Source organism: Python bivittatus, unplaced genomic scaffold (assembly GCF_059951505.1).
Source record: "Python bivittatus isolate LINGU-HERP-01145 unplaced genomic scaffold, Pbiv_v1 ctg000020_np1212, whole genome shotgun sequence".
NCBI classification, from domain to species: Eukaryota; Metazoa; Chordata; class Lepidosauria; order Squamata; family Pythonidae; genus Python; species Python bivittatus.
The window spans coordinates 81595311-81615097 of record NW_028277030.1 but is presented as its reverse complement, the minus strand read 5'-3'; the positions used below and the strand labels follow the sequence as shown (position 1 = coordinate 81615097).

At 37.5% G+C, this 19787-nt stretch overlaps 1 protein-coding gene across 1 annotated transcript in view; it reads right to left on the bottom strand.

The window, feature by feature from the left end:
• Positions 1–19787, bottom strand: part of IGF2R (insulin like growth factor 2 receptor) — a 100300-nt gene that overhangs the window by 47924 nt on the left and 32589 nt on the right. Inside the window, exons 10-24 of the mRNA XM_088142760.1 lie at positions 18950–19053; positions 17796–17960; positions 16573–16713; positions 14195–14341; positions 12476–12613; positions 12100–12241; positions 9685–9862; positions 8581–8696; positions 7948–8113; positions 7552–7731; positions 6062–6163; positions 5233–5334; positions 4530–4695; positions 3387–3554; positions 1284–1427 (exon numbers count right to left, since the gene is read on the bottom strand). Coding sequence (XP_087998886.1) covers positions 1284–1427; positions 3387–3554; positions 4530–4695; positions 5233–5334; positions 6062–6163; positions 7552–7731; positions 7948–8113; positions 8581–8696; positions 9685–9862; positions 12100–12241; positions 12476–12613; positions 14195–14341; positions 16573–16713; positions 17796–17960; positions 18950–19053 — 2159 coding nt within the window. The remainder of the gene's footprint in view (positions 1–1283; positions 1428–3386; positions 3555–4529; positions 4696–5232; positions 5335–6061; positions 6164–7551; positions 7732–7947; positions 8114–8580; positions 8697–9684; positions 9863–12099; positions 12242–12475; positions 12614–14194; positions 14342–16572; positions 16714–17795; positions 17961–18949; positions 19054–19787) is intronic.

Sequence of the window (19787 nt, the reverse complement as noted above, 5' to 3'; positions counted from 1 at the left end):
AATGCAAAGGATCTGCAAGCTCTAGTAATAAAAATCAAGGAAACAGTGAAAAAATTGGGACTAAAATTAAAGAAGACCAAACTAATGACAACATTTCTGTCATTACAACCAGCCTCAGAATTGACAATGAAGATACTGAAATGGTGAATAGCTTCTCTCTTTTAGGACCAACCATCAGACAGCAAAGGAACAAGCAATCAAAAAATATGCCACAAACTAGCACTTGGCAGAGCAGCCATGAAGGTCCTGGAAAACATATTCAAATGCTGTGATGTGTCTTCCAATGGTGCACTCATCACCACTTTAACTGAATCCATCCACCTTGCTGCTGGTTGTCCTCTTCTCTTTTCTTTCACCTTTCCAGCATTAGAGCCTTCTCCAGAGAGCTAGGACTTCACATAATGTGTCTGAAGTAAGATAATTTGAGCCTACCTACAAAGACCAGAATCATGCAAGCTATGGTATTCCCTGTGATACTCTATAGAAGCAAATGTTGGACTTTGAAGAAGCAAGATAGAGTATTGTCGCTTTTGAATGTTGGTATTGGAGAAGACTCCTGAGAATACCATGGACAGCCAAGAAAATAAAGAAATGGATCAACCCAGAGTTCTCACTCAAAGCACAAATGACTAGGCTCAAATTATCCTACTTCGGACACATTATGTGAAGTCCTAGCTCTCTGGAGAAGGGTCTAATGCTGGAAAGGTGAAAGAAAAGAGAAGAGGACAACCAGCAGCAAGGTGGATGAATTCAGTTAAAGTGGTGATGAGTGCACCATTGGAAGACCTGAAAGATCAGGTTAGGGACAGATTATCATGGAGAAAATTTATCTATGTAGTCACTAAAAATCGACAACAACCTGATGGCATGTAATCAATCACTCAATCAAAAATGAGCCACAAAATTACTACTGGGAAGAAGCTTGCAGCCCATGAGTAACAGGATGCAGATTCCTGGCTCAGTCTATTGCATGAACCTTATCACCATAGTCTGTTCAACTATGTCTGTTCATTTGAATTCTAAGCACTGGTAGCCCAAAACTGCAGGAGACATTAGAGGATCTTGTGCTAAGAAGTATCAAGAAAGGCTATAGTTTCTCTGCTATGCTAGCTATCCAAATTCATCAAGAGAAGGGAAGAAACAAGCAGAATATATACATATAAAAAAGCAAAAATTTGGAGAATACAAAGAAGATTTTTCAGAAGGATGTGTATTTAAGCCTATGGCACTGACAGTTCTTCAGTTCCAATACTGTACATCATTAGTTAATCTAAGATACTTACCTGGACAGCCTGGTATATAAGGAAGTGGCCTGCAAACATTGAGATAGAAAGTTCTTTTTTTCGCATCTGCTGTTGTATCCAGGGCAACCCAAGGATCATGATCTCTGCTCAAGTCACTCAGATCATATTCATTGCCATCAGAATCTGAAAACACAAGCAGGAACTGGAAATGCTTGATTAAATCAAATCCTCCTTATCCAAGTCAGACCCCAATTTCCAAGAGGTTAGTCATCCAAGCCTGACATTTGAAGAGCAAAGTAATAAAATAACATTAAAACACAATATGCATTATGAAATCAGAAGATTCTACAGATAAATGTTGAGTGCTTCACCATACATAGTTGCAACTGTTTACTAGCTCAAAGCTCCCACAATATACATCCAGTATCTTTATATCACAATATTCAAGCACATCTCAAGATATAAACAAAAATTATTTTAGCCAAAAAATTTATAGAGATATATGACAGCATTAATGCTTTAATTTCTCTTTATCTAAAGTTCTGAGTAATCAGTGAATGTTTTAAATCAGATCATAATAATACAGCCCCCACTCTGGTAAAAATAAAGGAACATATAATTTTAGACCTCCTACATTTTAAAACATCTTTTTTAAGAGTCAGTATTTTAAACTTACATTTAAAAATAATTTTGCAATATTCAGAAAGATTGCACTTAAAAGTTTTTTCTTTCTTTTTTAACATTATAATTTATAAGGAAAAAAAATACACAAAAACCACTACAGTACCTTAACAAAGGGATGGGCAGAAGATAGACTTCTGGATGATTTGTAGTATAATCAAAAAGAATTACTAAACAGAACAACAACAAAATGACTAGCACCTCAAAAATCAATTTTTTTTTATCACTAACATGAAAGAAACTTGGGTTTAAAAAGTAGTTAATGCTTTGGGTGGAAGAGTAATGAAGTCAGTTTAGTTTTGGTACACAAAACAACCACCTGGGCTCAGAATTATTTAAATTCTGTATCTTTTAAATCAGGTTCACTTGGAGGATCTTGGGATTCTAGAAAATAACAAAGCAGATCCCCATAACTCTGAAATTTGCTCAGCCTTGCCTTCATTCAGTCGACGATAGCCTCTCTCTTATTTCTGAAAAAATTATACTGCTTTGTTATTATTAAATACAGTCTCAATCACTACAGATGTGCATGAAAGAAAAAATGTGTCTTGTTTCTTGCACAGGACAAACTTACTGTGGGTCAGAGATCTGGTCAGATTAGTTCTGAGCAGGTCACAGCTGAACTGAAATCTGCAACTTTTTGTTTTTTTTTTCTGGGTTTCAACTGAGACAAATTCCAGAAGGTTCTTGCAAGACAGGTAGGATAAGTCTAGTGTACCTCATCCTATTCTTTCCTCCTCCAACTGGCCTGCATACCAGCCCACCCACCAAGCACTTTCTTCCTTTTCTTTTTGCAGCCACTGCTGTGCTAGAAATCAAGCATATAAACCTGGTCCAAGCTAACTTTCCCCTTCCTTACGGTCTAAGCACTTCATTCCTGCACCTGAATTTAAGCAGAGTCTAACTTCACTTGGTCTGCTTGTCCTTCTGCCATATCTTTCCTGCACCATCACTAGCTTTACTTCCACCCTGCTGTCTCCTATCCTAGAATACCTGTTCCTGGCCATGCATATATGATCTGAGCCATACATAGTCTGTGCATGTAACATTTTTCACATCCCTATATCCACCAGGATTTCAAAAGAGAGAGGTCAAATTCAAGTTTACCTAGAGTATTCTTAACATGCTCTTCAGCCAAACTTTCTAAGAAAAACACAAATGTTGGTTTCAGAAACCTACAGAGCTTGCAAGGCAGGGGAATGGATATAAATTTTGTGTACACATTTTTAATTTCTCTCTCCTTGCCTTCCAATCCCATTCTCATGGAATTAAAATCAGAGGTTGGAAGGGACCTTGGAGTTCACCTAGTCCAACATTTTCAAGTGTTCTCTTCAAAGAGGAAAGAAGCCTTAACTGTTGTAGAAACAAGTCCACCAATTACCATTTGAATGTAGGAAAAAAACCATATATAGAAACACTTAGTCTCTGAGATGGAAAATCTACCTATCTTAGTTTACTTACCAGTGACTTGGCAATCAACTGGAGCAGGTGGGCAAGCTAAGGCTGTGTAGAACTCAAAGTAAGTATTATGAATATTTCGTGCAGAATTCATTTCTTCATGTACAAATTTGATGTTTCCAGGATAGGACTGATTACAAGTAAAAGTAATGATGAAACTGTCATTGGGGCCTGGAAAATAAAAATAAAACTTCAGGACAAAGTATTCTCCAACTCTTTACAAGTAGTCCTTGGTTAACTACAGTAATTGGGACTGGGAACTCCATTGTTAAGCAATGTGGTCATAAAGCATGACATCCCATGAGGGATGCTGCAACACTGTAATTGCAAGCCAGTTGCCAAGTGCACAATCTCAATCAAGTGACCCCAGGGACACTGCAACAGCCGCAACTACAAGGACCAGCCATAAGTCTCCTCGTTCAGTGCCACTGTAACTTTGAATGGTCGCTGAATGAGTGGTTGCTGAACAAGGACTACCTGTATATGTTATTCCTTTAAATCTGCACATTTTAGAACATCAGATAGAAAGAAAGGCAAAAAACACTAGAACGGTACAGTTAAATGAAGGGAAAAGCATGGTAGTTTTCAGGGGTAGCAAGGGAAGGACTTTCACTCAAGTTCAGATTATAACATATAGTCTTAAAAAATAAAACATTAGTTTCCGTGACTGGGTCAGGATAAGTTCACTGGCATACCTAACTATTATAGGTAAAAAAAAAAAAGAGCAAGTACTAAAATATTATGGTGGTAAATTATACACTGTAAGTAATGAACACTTTCTACAATCTCACTCACTGGGCCTTCTTATAACTTGAATTCCACAATCTCCAAATCTTTAAGCTCCAATCTTTTTTCTTTTACAGGGCTATGGAGAAGCATAAACCTTTTTGTCTGTGGATTCAGGAGGAGGGCAAGTATTAAAAATTTCTGAGGCAATGGCCAACAAACTGTACACTGTACATTGACCCTTTATTTTCCTTTGGATTAAAAAGAATAGTTGTTTCTCTAGATATGACCTGTAGGAACCACAGACTGCAGGAGAAAGTCTGATGGGATGACTAATGACTAAATATCATCTCTCGAAAAACTGTGATAGTGACTAAATCAGAAGGCAAACATTTACAAAGCAAGCCACAGTCACTCTACCTGTATAAGTAAGTGACAGATATCCTTCTGTAGACAACTGAAGAGTTTTGTTCAGTTTCACCAAGCGAATGTGTTCCAGGTCTTGTGTTTCACATCCACCAATTGAATCATCAACCTGAGCACCATCAATAGGCCCACATTCCTTGGCTGGTCTGCAGATACTTACCTAAGAGATTGAACACAATCAATATATGTTAGATTTTCTGCTATTTGATGGACATGATATCAAGACCAAACTCCTCAGTTACAACCTTCTTTTTTATTCATGCATCTTTACACATTTTTCAGCTCATCCAAAGTGATACAGAATATAAATGTGAGCTTTGAGTTTGGCCTGAAAAATTCTGATTCCACAACAAAGATTTTGGAAGCTGCCTTTTACATTAGCCCATCTAACTCAGTATCTTCTGTTTTGTTCAGTAGCAGCTTTCCAGGATTTAAATGAGGTGTCTTTGACCCTTAACTACTAAATCTGGCACATAAATCATTTGCTCAGTTCCTGGGCCAGAGCTTTTCCCAAGACAAATAGCTCACAATATATTTATTTGCTCTTTATTAGCATTACTATTATGAGGAATTCTTTTATCAATACCTAAGAGATGGTTCTGAGTGCTTTCTTACCCTACTCTCAAGAAAGCACACTGATTTATTAACTCACTGCAGAAAAACCACAAGATATGAACTTGGAAAAGAAAATTATTACCATGTAGCTTTTTTTAATTCCTTGGACTAGGTATGCTTTTTCTGAAGCTAATGGTTCCAGGTTATATAGAAATCCAGTGTTTGGGTCTTTTACAGAACAGCTCTGCAGGAAAAGACACAATCCATACACTTAAAACATTTGCAGTCGTAGAAATAAAAAGTCAAGGAAGTAATATATTCCATATAGATTATGGTTACCTAGAGGTAAGTTCTAAGCTATTTATATGAAGGACTTTTATCACATTAAAAGTCAGTGGATATAAAACAAAGCAAGGTTACTGATGTTTACAAAAGCGCCCTCTATCTACAGTAGTGTTAGTTCCAAAGCATATTTGGCAAGTCACATGCAAGGTTTTAGGGCTATGCCCCTTATGTCTCATATCTTCCATGGAAGTTTTTAAAAAAAACAGAATTTCAAGTTTGCCCCTAATTAGCTCTTTAAGAGAACGGTCTAGGCAGAACCCAATTTCAAAAGAAAGGATGTTGTAAGAAGTCAAATAAGAAATGAATCCAAACATCAGAGCCCTTTGTAAGTTTGCTTGCTTCAAGTGCTCGCCTCTATTATCCTAGTCACCTCCCAGAGGGCTTTCCTCATACTGAAAATTAAAAATGAGTTTCTGGGTAAGAATCCAAATCTAGAATTAGTCTTTGAAGAGGAGAAGAAGGGAGAGGCAGCAGAAACATGCTTTTATCTATAGCCTGCATGCAAACTTTCTCAGATTGAATTCCAGGTCAACAAGCAAAAGATGGGATATAAGGATTTACATTTATATATACACACAGCATGCAGCTTTAAACTGCAAATTGTATAAATCTTTTCTGCCCCTTACCTGAGACTCGCCTTGTGTTGTGGTAACTGGACAGGCAGCTTCAGTTTGCCACAGAAAAGTTGCAACACAGTCTCTTATCTCTACAAATCTTGGGCTGCTGTTCTGGAAATATAAGAGGTCTCAAAGTTAAGATAAGGAATAGGATAAGTTTGGTCTAGTGGTTAAGGCACCAGACTAGAAACCAGGAGACTGTGACTTCTAGTCTAGCCTTAGGCATGAAAGCCAGCTGGATGACTTTGAGCTAGTCACTCTCTCTCAGCCCAACCCTCTCACAGAGTTGTTGTGGGGAAAATAGGAGGAGGAAGGAGTATTAGGTATGTTTGTCACCTTGAGTTATTTATAAAAATAAAGGCAGGATAAAAAAACCATATATATATATTAAATTTTATATATACATTAAAAGGAACATATTATATATTTTGTGCTAATTTTGGAACAATACTTTGGGAGGGTAACATTTCAAGTTTGAAAATGCTTTCAAAGACAGATAAGTAAATCTGAAATGGGTTGTTGTTCCAATCTGGGAAATACTGAAAAACTACTTAGCTGGACCTGATTAGTACCTGGACCACTAGAAAGTAGCATGGCTATAGACTGAGGGAGAATGCATTCAACTGTCCTCTAAAACACAGAACTTGCTCAACCATCATCACTTCTATTTAGGATTGAAGAAGATAGAAAATAGAACTAAAAGAAAAAAGACAAAAACTATAAAAGTGAAAATAGATAGAAAATTGAAACAGAAAATGACTTCCGACTATCTCCAATACAGATATAAATACAAATTAAAAAGGAATAATTTCTTGCCACTAATTAATCCAAGTTCACATTATTTCTATCAACACAAACCATCTAATCTTTAAAACCCACAATCAAAGCCTCATTTTTTTCCTGCACGAGCACATAGTCTAAAAAAGGTTGCCACAAGGAGACAAATTTAGAAACAGTATTATCTCTTAATAAAGCTGTTAACTTCACCATTTGAGCCAAGTCCATTAATTTAATAATCCATTCTTCCACTATAGGTATTTGTGGATCTTTCCATCTTTGTGCATGTAGCAATCTTGCAGTTGTGATCAAGCTATTCCCTTCCGTTCTGATTTCCCAACATTATTGTCATTTAGCATTCTGAATTAACTAAGTATATTTGGTCCATGTTAAGCTGCTTTGAAAATTTCCAGTTTTCTGTATTTCTGTAAATTCTAGGGCCTTGCTTTATTTCCACTCTTGAATGATACTTCAGCTAGATTAAGATGAAATGAGCCACACAATTTTCAAAGCATACTTGGACAATTATGAGAAACAGATTATACATGTTACTCCAGTTGAATAGGTATAAGATCCATTTACATTTCATATGACAAGAGGAATCAAATAATTCATCCAGTTATTAATCTGTAAGATGTTTCCTACTCTTAAATAGTGGCGGTCAAATCCCATACCACTATGAAGCTATAGTGCAAGAATGATGATGCCTATCAGAAACTTACAAGAAGGCCCTTGGTACAAATAAGATGGATGAGGCTTGAGAAAGGCTCCAACTTGTCATCATCAGCCCTTCTGCACAGAGACCCACCAGTATAATTTAGAAGGATTCTACCATGTCCTTCAAAAATGGGACTTCGCCGGGCAATCCCAAGGTTACTATTGGAAATGTTAGAAGAGCCAGCCTGAAATGAGAGAAATGAAATCATTCTAAAGCAAAGGCATTTATAATAAGAAAAAATATTTTAAAACAATACAATAAGAAATGCACACATTCTTTCTGTGAAGATTATAAAAACAGTCCAGGTCTTGTCCACAGATTATATAAATACCCACGAGGACAAAAAACAGGGGGTACATTAGTTTTGATTTTTGTCTCTCTACAGCATGGATATACTCACACTCTCGCCCCTCTTGAATGTCATTTCACAGATGGATGCTTTCCTGTCACATCCTGGGATGGGGTTCAAAGGTCGGCAGATATTTATGTAGTATTTTTTGTGAATGTTCTCTCCAGAGTTGTCCATTGCAAACCAATTTTCTTTTACATTACCAAATAGTGATAAACTAAAAATGGACCAAAAATTATTAAGCCTCTAAATATATGTCAATTTTTTAAAAACAACAAAAGTTATAGTTAGCAATAACATATTCAGAAATGAGGCAGGAGTAATTGTATTCATACATTTCCCTACTGAGTTAAGCATTAAAATACACTAAAATTATATGGTGTTAATTTAAATCACACTATTGAGAAAATAAAGTTTAATACAACTTATCCACACCAGAAACAATACCAATACTGATAGCTGAACAATTAAAACTATAAGCGGACAGTCTTTAGGAGTTGTAGGGTAATAAGCTACTTTTCCACAATAACACACTGATTTTAGATTGTTAAGCATAATGACAGCACTACTGATCTATGCAAGGTAGCATTAAGAATGAAATACAAGATTGTTTTTGGCTTGGAAAAATTGCTAGCTGAGCATTCTTCCACATATTTAGAATTTACATTCTATTTTCTTGTTTACCTTGACAAATCGTATTGCTCCATGGTTTGAGGATCTATCACAACACATTCTGTGGGTATTTCTGGACAAGCATACTGAGTATACAACTTGAAGTTGTATGTGAACTTGTCTTCCTCCTAAGTTATCATGATCAAAAATACAGAAAGCAAAAAATCAAGATTGCAAAGAAAGACCATAATATTATGACAGTTCAAAATGAGAAGAGAAATTTTAGCTTACAGATACTGATTTTGCTTTTATAGATTCAGGCTTTTCCATCAGAATGTTCAGTAGAATCTATACAGATACTTGCAATTATAAGCAGTAGTCCCTAAACAAGAACTTTCAATGTGTACGTGCTTAACTACAGATTCCCCAACACACTGCCCAGGACAACTATGAATACATCTTCTTTTAATGGCCACTAAGTTCCTCCTCTCACCCAAATGTAACTATTAAAGTTTAACAGATTTTTTTTAACTTTAACTTTTTAAAGTTTTATAACTGTGACGTTAGAAAAAGAAAAGACAGCTTTCATGCTATACAGTAAAGTGCCAGATTCCAGCATTATCTCCACTTCCAAAAGTTTCTCAGAGCCCAAATAAGCCATATAGGCTCCTTTGGAAAATAAAAAAGGCAAGACAGTACTTTGCTCAGAAATATAATCACCTGTTCAGAAAAATAACAAAAGTAAGTCAGGATAGGAAGAAACATCCTGCATCAGGAGTGGTTACAGGGGTTGGCAGATAGCATTCTGGTAAATTGGCGATGTGTAACTGGAAATGTTCCATATGCCAATTTTATGAATGGGTTGGCAAGGGGACCCCTGAGCAGTAATGCTTTAAAGCAGTAATGTATGTGTAATGCATCCCAAAGGGTAATAATTATATGAAAATATCCAAAAATTACTTAATATCAGAGCCAATCTCTTGACGCCTTCTAGGCAACCTATAAAAATAGATCTGCAAAGCATATGAGGCTGATGGAATTACCATTCCCCTTCTGCACTACTCCAAAAATAGGTTTGATGAGTTAATTGACCATTATGTTAACCGTTCAAGAGCTGAGCTAAGGATGTAGTGCAAAGAACAGAATGAAAGGAAATTGCTCTTACTCAGTTCCTACCTGATATTCAAGTACACTTTTGTCTGCATCACGATCACACAGGAACGTTATATGGGTAGACCGTTTTGTTTGCTGTGCATTGTTGTAGGGTGTGCCATTCTGATAGTTTAGCTGGATAATTCCATTGTAATAGGAGAGCTGAGAGCTGGGCATCCCAAGATTCCAAAAATCTTGGCCACTAGAATTACACATTAATGCAATTTCATGTAAGTTTGCTTTAAATGTCCCAGAATAATGTCATATTCACAAAAATTAGGGTGCATTACAATAGCACATGTAACTGTCAAGTATATGTTTCTTGACTGATAAATTCAATCTTATGGATCAACTTTCTCTAGCGCAGTTAATCCAACTGCCACTTTACTAAACCCAGATATACCCATGACTGTTTCCACCATGTTTTCAGCTCACAATCAACAACTTTTTTTTCTAGATACCATTACATGAGATTTTTATTACAGCCACTCCTCGTTTTGTGGCTACCTTGTTTAGCAACCATTTACAAATACAACGGTAATTTTAAAAAAACATTTTCTGACCAATGTGTGCATTTATGACCAAATTTTGTGCATCTGACAACAAAATCCATTAGGATGTTGTGGCCAAACCTGACTTATCTAAAGCAACCAAATCACTTTGAAAATACAACATACTTTTATTTGTATGTAATCAATAATACAGTATGCTGAGCTCCCAGCAAAGCTCTGCACTTTGCTGAACAGCCATGAGCAAAAGCAGAACCAGAGTTTATATACCTTTGGCCCACTACATTGCAAAGGCAAGACAAAGAAAGGTAGACACAGTAGAAATTACAGCATGACATTGGAATATTTTAGATAAACCCATCCGTGTGACCTTATTATTATTTATCCCTTCCTACTGAGTTATAGTCAGTTAATAGAAGCAATTTGGTTTACTGGACCACAGGTTCCTGACTGAGTCTTCTCCCTGTCACCACTCAGGGTCAATTCAGCTTGCTGTGAATCTTTTGTTACAAGGGCACTTTAAGACGTTCATATGTATGGGGTGCACTTCATAGGTTTGTCAATTAGGAAATTATCTAGGGCACGGCTCAAAGAATGTAGTAGCCAAGGAGGTCCTTGTGGTTAGGGCTGTTGCCTCACGTGCTCTGCGTCTACTGTGCCCCCTAAAACTGCTGGTCCCATGGAGGCAACTACCAAGGAAGGGGAGGGGGGAGGGAAAAAGGGGTGCCTGAAAAAAGCTATAGAGTTTGGTGGCCAGGAAGGAGCCACCTCTTGTCACCTCCAGGGTCATTTACACTGTCTCAAGAACTTCGTTGAATGCTTGGGGGAAGGGAAACATGAGTGTGAATACAGTCCCAGAGCAGACCTATTAGCAGGTTCAGCAAGACCGACATAGATGGCTCTAGGTTTTTTTCCCTACTTTCTTGTGTAGTTTGTGGAAAATCTGCTTTTTTGGAATAGTCTATGGACTCATGGACTGGTTATTCATCCTCTTCCTCATTCAGGGATAGCATCCTCTCTTTCCACTTAGGTTTGAAGGGAGACATCCAAGCCAGATGACTTTGATGACATGAAGGAGGGACTGGTTGTCTTTCCCTCACCTGGTGACTTACTTCTACCTTTAAAGGTAAGCTGATCCTTACCCTCTGTGATTAGGGTTAACCACTACCCCCTTTCCCTGTTTCCCCCACCATGGCTTGCTCCAGGCTGCCCCCCCCCCCAAAGTTTGGATTTCCCACCCTTTTTTTATCCTCCCAAGGTGTTTTGGTTATAGGTGCAGACTGTCTTGTGAAGTCACAACCCAAGTAAATGCTCCATGGTCTTCTTCAGAAAACCAAAACTCAGTGGACCTTCAGGACCAGATGATACCTGGCAGAGCAACATTAGTAACTTGATGTTCCTGGGTACCTGATAGGGGGATCAGGTTCCCAATGCCACTGACCTCCATCCCCAGGTCTCTGACTCCCCAAGGAGAGGAGGCAATGGCTCCTCCAGTGACTATGAGAGGTGTGTGACTGATAGCCATAAATTCAGAAGCTGCACCATTGTTCATACCCAGGGGGATGTGAGCAGGGAGCCATGGGTGCCTTACTGCTGCATGGCTAGAGCCTAAACCCCTCACTTGATCACTGTTGGCCACTGCTTAGCTGAAGTTTTCGAAAAAGAAAAACGAAAGAGAGGAAAAGAAAAGAAGAAGCATAGAAAATAAAAAGTAAAAGTAAGCAAAGATCTCTGATTGAAGTGGTCCTGAAAAAAAGGATGGCAGGCAGAACTTGCAGGCATGAGTGTGAGTGGAACTGAGAAAGAGAGCTCTTTTCCCATAGGAACCAATGTCCAAATCCTTTATACCCCTGCCTCTGGATTAAATAGAAGGAAGATATCCATTTCAGATTGCCCTGCTACAGGAATAAGGCATAAGCACAACACTTACTTTTTCTTTACTTGACAGGCTGCAGACTCTGATCTACAATACTTATTTGACAAAGAGCCACAAATACTAATGTAGAAGGTATAATCACTAGTGGTTATTGAGAAAGACTCATTCATTAGTGGTGATAAGTCGAAGGAAACTCCTAAGTAGAAATAAAAAAAACTTATTTAATAAAAGTTGTGAATGAGCTTGAGACAGTTTTCACAAGAGGAAAGATGCATCATATGTAATAACCATTTCAAAGTATTCCAATATGCATATGTCCTACACTTCTGTGTTGGAAAGAAGACAAAAACAGTGCTACTAGCTGACACAAAATGTTAAATGCAGACAGGAAATCTCAGTTCCCTATCACAGGTTCTGTTTAGCTACATACCAGCTTGAGGATCTGAAACTTTGCAGTGGTCTCCTTTTGTTCTAGACAGGACACAGGCAGCAGCAGTATGCCATTCAAATTCAAACAAGCACCCATCGTATCCATAGTTAATCAGAACAGGAGCACTTTCCAGATCACCTATCAACAAAACAGAAAAATATTGAACTGAACAGTCACTCATCTTGAAGAATCTGGTAACAGAACATCTCAGATTATCTGATAAAGTATGTGGATCAGTTATTTAAAGAGTTTCCATTTTCTTCAATCTGAGAGTATTTCCCCCCACCAATAAAATATAAATAGTGACAAATGCCACATTATTTCCTATTTGATTTTAAGCTGGAAAGTTCTGATTTATGGACTAGGGGTGTGCAAAATTTTTAATTCAAACCATTCTCAAACACAAAATTGGCTATTTCAAGCATTTTGGGTGCATCCATTATCAAAGCAGCTGTTTCACACTCAAACCAGGGTGGTTTTAGCTTAAAATGGTTCAAATCAAAACATTTTGCACAAACCTACTTTTGACCTCTTTTCCACATATGTAGCTTTGGATCATTTTTCTCAATACATAAATGAACAAGTATAATGTTTTTGACTCATTTGTTTAATTGGGTTCTCTTTATCTAGCTTTAGGGCTTGTGTGGAGAATAGATCACATTTCAGGTCATATTTATGCAGAAATATTGAACATTCAAAAGGATTCACAAACTTTTAAGCACCACTGTATATGCTGTGCCCAAGCTCTGTAGATGAAGAGTTGAATGCTGTAATAATGAATCCTCACTATTCTGTAGACAAAAGTCATGAAAATATATACTTCACTTTGTAGAGGCACATTAAAGACCCAAAAGTCAAAGCCAGTAAAGAAGTGTACAATTACTACAGTGTATTTTGATAGAAAATACAACCAGGATGATTCCAAGGATTGCTTTTTGCATAATTTTATATCAAATCTGCTGCATCAATCAAGAGTTAAACTGATTGTGTTGGGATATAATAAATCAAGCAATCAATGCTAGTTTTCAATTCATTACTGGATTTGATTCTCAAGGCATTGGTAATTGCCTATGAAATCTTAACTCAACGGGTTAGGACCAAGTTATCTGCAGGACAATCTCCCCACAAAGCAACCTATTTGGGCAGAAGTCCTGTTTTATGTTATTACCAAGGAAAATTGAGATGACGATGATGATGATGATGATGATGATATACTATTTCTTTTTCGGAACATCCAGCTGTGAAAATCACATTCAAGACAGGTTTACATGAGCCTTCTATTTTTAATTGGACAGTCAACAATTTTCCCTTCTACCTAACATTTACTAGGTTTTGAATATAAGTTAAATTTGCTGGTTGTCTTTTATTTTATTGCTGTGAATTGGCTTAGCAGCTGAAATGCAACATATTAGTAATTCTATGAAGCAACGCTAAAGGTTTCCAATAGATCAGTTCAAGTTTTGAAGTCCTCAACCCCACTAGGAACTTCCATTTGAGGCAACAATATCCAATTTCCTGCATGTGCAAATACAAAAGAAGCTACTCTATGGCAGCAAATATGGCTTGAGAATGGTTCAATTATTAATGTTATAAGTGAGGGGAAGGAAAAGGAAGACATTCTGGTAGATTTCATGGACTCTCTGCCATTGCTTTCAAAATTTTACTATTTTCTATAAAGGTCAGCTACTTGAGGTTTAATAATAAGATCACATCACTCACCTGGCTTACATATAAGGATTATATTTGTTTCAATTTTTTTATTGGGTGCACATTCGTCTCCATCTGAATAGCGAAGCTCAATATTCTCTCCAACCTTTTTGGGAGGAGACATGAAAGTCCCAAGATTTCTTGTACTATTGTTTTTATCTAAAAAGCAGTAAAATATGAAAACTATGAATGTTTGCTTTCACAGAAAAGGCTTTAATTCTCATACTGGAGGGTTAGTGCAAGTTGACTGCAGGACTGTATACAAAATAAAATCTTCAATACAGGTGTCAGGTGGGAGACATGATTTTATGCTGAAAGTGAAGGGATTCAAGAATGATTTTTAAAAATCTGTTATATTAAACCACTGAAGATTGCTCTATTTATGCTGTGGATTCACCAAAAGACAAAAGGCAGTCTAAGGTGCACATACCTATGTAAATCAAGAGCCATATCATAAGTAAAAGCGTACCAGAATTTTAGGATGCATCTGGCACACTAGTTGAAGTGCCAGTAATGCCTGGAACTGAATGCAGTCAATCATGTTCTCTTACCTCACCTCTGAACTCCTGCAATGTGCTCTCCTTGGGGTTGCCTTTTAAGACTACAGATAGTCCTCCTTTAGTGACTGCCTCAGACAGTGACTGTTTGCAGTTATGACAGGGATGAAAAAGTAACTTTGTGACCAATCCTCACATTTACGACTTTTGCAGTGTCTCTCTCTCTCTGTCATATGTTCATTGTTATAGTCAGTTAGAATGTGTTGTCCTATCCCTGATCTGTTTTTTCCTTTTCCACTCCCCTGGCAAAGTGGAGGTTGCCTAAACAAGCAATCTCTTCCTGAGCTGCTTTTCTCCCCAGTGTGTCCCTAAAAAGTGCTAACCATAAGTTAACAAGCTCAGCCTTGTAACCTTAATTAGCTGGCTGCAGCTGGTGCCTATAACTTTAATCAGCTTCACACCTTCCAAGGACTTGGAGCCACCAGCCCACAAAGCAAACAGCCGATGCCAGCACATTCCTTTCAATGTGTATTCCCCATTGTGTGCCTGCTTACTCTCTTGTAATCCCTTCCTCTCCAATGACTGTAAATACAAACATTAATTCTCTTCTTGCTAATTATCCCAGTGCTGGGTGAGCATTCCAAAGAGCAGGGGAGTGGGGAAAAAGGGGCATAAGATTTGCCCTTTTACCCGGCTTCCTCGTAAATTGAGTTCCGGAAACCTTCCCCACCATTTGGGCTCACCCGGCTGTTTGGGGTTATATCCTTCTGACACTGTAAAGCAAAGGAAAGCTAAAGTAAAATCGTAAGCAGTCAGAGTCACATGATTTTTCACTTAGCAACCGCTTAACTACCAAATTGCTGGTCCCAATTGCAGTTGCCAAATGAAGACTACCCATATCTGGCAACTTCCATGATATAGGAGATGACAGATTGTGTGCTAAGTGATTAAAACAGCAGGGCAACATTTCTCCAGTCACTGTAAAATGCTAGTTATCCCTATAAAGTTCTCCATGGTTTAGTTACCAAAGAGCGCTTGCTCTAGGTAGAGTCTACCTATTCTGTGTGTCATAGTTGGCAAAATATGCTGCATGTTCCCACCCCTCATGAAACTCAAGAATGGAATCAGAAAATATGCCTTTTCTGTTGCTGCCCCAATCCTAGGGAATATCTGTCCTCTGTGGATTACCCCTCTCTATTGACATTTAGAAAGGAAATAAAACTATTCTCTTCTACCTGGCGTTTGGATGTTAACCTATTAGGAGCTGCTCTTACTGGGTTTATTTGATTTATTCTTCTATTGCAGTTATGTATTTGATGGTTTTACTTATGTAATTGTATGCTTCCCAGAGCTATGTGATTGGGGCAGCATAGAAATAATGTAAACTAAGTATAATAAGTAAAAATGCAAGTGCTCCAAAACAACAACAAAGGAGGAAGATGATGATGATGAAGATTCATGGTATAACCAAACAGATGCTCTTCAGGGAACTTTATCTACAAAATGTAGCAGGAACAGAAAGATGTCTTACAGTTCACTTCCGCAGACCTATACTTTTAAATTTTTTCTCCTTACTTTGTCTACTGTTAGGACATGAATAGCTACCATTTTTATAATCAGTCTTTGAAATTAAGGATTTATCAAACCTTTTAGAATGTTAAGCAAGAGTTTCCTAGGTGCAAGGAATTTTGTAATTTTTATGCAGATACTAATTCTACCTCAGAATTGTAGACATGAGAATTGAAAAAAGAATACAAAACATAGGAGTTAGGGAGCGCAAATTCTAGAGCAGACACTTTGCCTTGCAGACTTAAAATAAATGATTATTGTTGTTCTATGAAAAGAGAAGCAACTTAGCTTATATTGAGAGGCTGGGTTCAGACACCTACTCACCAACAGAGCAAACTGACGCATCTTTTGCACAAAATGTCGCTTCTCCTTTCTGAAGTACCTTGTGACAGACATTTATAAAGAATCGTTTCTTTTTTGCTTCTACGGGGTTGATATCTACAGCTTCCCAATTCTCCTCTGATTCTAGAATTAAGAGGACAGATTTTAGATTAAAAAAATATTTAGATGCCATATATATTCATCATGCTATTCTCTTGGGGTAAGCAGAGTTATGAAAATTGCAAAAGGAGTGTAAATAATAGTAAAAAACCAAGAAAATAAAGGCAAGAGATAAGAAAATATAGTACATCTAGTTTACAACAATGCAATTCATAATACCTCTCCATACTTTTCTGTCCTAGTTTCCACCATATCTATATACCACTCGCTTGCTTTCTAGTGCCACATTATCTAAAATTCCACACATAATTCCATACCCAAAATAACCACAATTAAGCTCAGCTGTGGCAAGATTTTTTTAAAACTCAAGAACAAGGCTCAAAAAAGAATGCAAAGAGAGAGAGAATGACTGGCGTGTAAATATGGTCAAGTCAAAATGCTAATGATGAATCAGAGCCTATAGCTAATTAGCACTACTGTCTAGGGCTACTACAAAGCCATCACAAAAGTGTCACTTGGCAACATAAAACACTTTAATGAAAACCATACAATCTATGATAAAGGAGATGAAGGGCTTCCTCCAGAAAGTCAAATTAGGAGCCAGCTAGGCCTAACACTTTCTCCTTTCTCAAAATCAGACCAAGTACTTGTTATGACCTGCAGGATTACAGTAAAATTCCAAGGCAATGTGCATTGGAACAATGGAAGAGGGCAACTGCCTCATGTCCAATGGATCTGGTTGGCCAACATCTGACACAGAGTTCTAGATTAACATCTTAAAACATTATACTACCGCCATAGACTATACCACTATGACATACATTTATTGGAGTATCACCTTCTGCACTGCACCTCCGCAACCATAAAAACTCACTGAATGCATTGAACAACGTGCCTTATGTTCAAAAGGCTAAAACAAAGAGCTTTTCTACGGATGCCTCCAACCATAAATCCTTTTGTCTTGGAAAATCATCAATATTTTACTATTCACCCAGTATATTTGGCAGCAGTATATTATGTTTAGGACAGCATTTCAGACAACCAGTTAAATATCAACAAGAGCTTTTAAAACAATTAAACAGGTAATAGATTTTTAACATTCATACCAGAATGACGAATCAGTCGTGTCAAGTCATACTTTTTCTTCTTATCTGCAACCATGCAAGGCAAACCTTCTTCTTCTCCAACACAAGCATATTTTGTTTGCCAGGTGAAGAAATATGAACAGTCTGTCTCACCATTAAATTCTGGATGTCCTTTGCCATTATTATCTTTAATAAATTCACAAAAATACAGGAAAAGTACAGATTAAAAAGAGTAAGATATAATAGGAAACATAAAAATACCAGATTAGAGTACTGATATTGTCCATTAAAATATTCACAATGAGGCTTATGACACATGATCAGACACAAGAATAACAGAGTTCAACCACCATAAACAATTCAAAAGGAACTTTTAAAAAATTAACAATTAAAAATCTAAAGACAAATATAATTTAACTAGGCACCCACTTCCATGGCAGAACTGCCACAAGCCAATCCATATCATCAGATGTTGGAGTAAAAAGGCTTTAATATTGCAATTAATATTTAAGTTCAGACACTGCACTTATCTCTAATGTGTTTAGTGCATTTGTTTACTGAATAACTGGCAATCTAAAAGCAAATACATTATATTATGGCTTACTGCAACATGCTAACTTAACCACTGATTCACAAGTTTACCTAAGCATAAATAATATTTCATAACCAACAGCCTGAAAAATATTATTTTTCTGTTAAGAATGCCTTTATAGTACCAAGCCAAAAACCATGTATAGCATGTCACTCTACTCTTGAGCAATTTAAATTCTGAAACTGTTTTACTTTTGGTAATTGCCATTAAAGATCAAACTGAGGGCTCTAAAAATGTTACAAAGACAAGGGCAATTCTTGTTTAACCCCAGTATCTGAACTCAGTGGTATTCAGTCCCTAAACACCAGTTCTAATGCATGCCTATAGCCTACATTCAGTTTTATGACCTTCAATAATTCCATTATATGCATTATTGGCACTGTTACATGCTATACTAAATAATGCTTCAATCTTTTCTAGTGGAGCTTGTAGGAAAAAGCTGCCCATAAAATGAAAGCAATATCTAATTTTCTACGTAACAACCTGACCTTAAACTTTAAAAAAAAAAAAAAAGGAGGAGCAGGTTTTCCAACAAAAACATATTGCTCAAATTAATCCACTGACAACCAGATTGGTACATTACCTGCAGTTTGATTGCATTCAAAGTTGATGACTGTCATTCTCTGGAAACCCGAGCTACAAACATCTCCTCCTGGGTACATCAGAATAAGGTCTCCATCAGCATATCTGATTTCAAAAAACAATGGTAAGGTTCTACTTAATTATTTTTACCAGATGTAATGCAAAGATTTTCAGTGGGCTGTACTCAATGGAAGCTAAATATTAACAATCCATTTTAACTCAAATTTTAAGAATGTCACTAAATATTTTGCATGTATTTTCACTAGTTGTCACATGCTAAAAGCTAGGCTGTTTTTGCTTTATGAAATTGTCATATTCAGGCTAATTTCAGCACCAGTGAAGATAATATATGAATGTTTTCAATCAAGCAAATGGAGTCTTCTTGCTTGCTACAGGTAGACCTGCTTAACGACCCACGTGGTCCTGAGGTTATGACGGCAATTGGGACTGGAATTTCCACCACCAAGCGATGCAGTTGTAAAGCACAATGTCACGTAATCGCATTGCTTAGCAATGGCAACCCCAGAACTACGCAGGTCATTAAGCGGGAAGAGGTAGGAGTCCCAGCAAGGAGCGCAGAGGGTGCCATGGGAGGGTGCCATGGGCAGGTGCTATGAAGAGCCAGAGGGGGCTGCTTGTGGGCACTATGGAGCGCCGGCAGGTGGGCAGGGGTCGCAGGTGGGCACACACTACACAGCACAGATAGATAGATAGGTGATGCTGTGGGCATGCGCTATGGAGAGCGGGCAGATGGGGGATGCTACGGAGTATGAGATCCCTGGGATCTCATACTCTGTAGCATGGCTCCTTGGGAGAAAAAGCTGCGGGAGTGACTTATG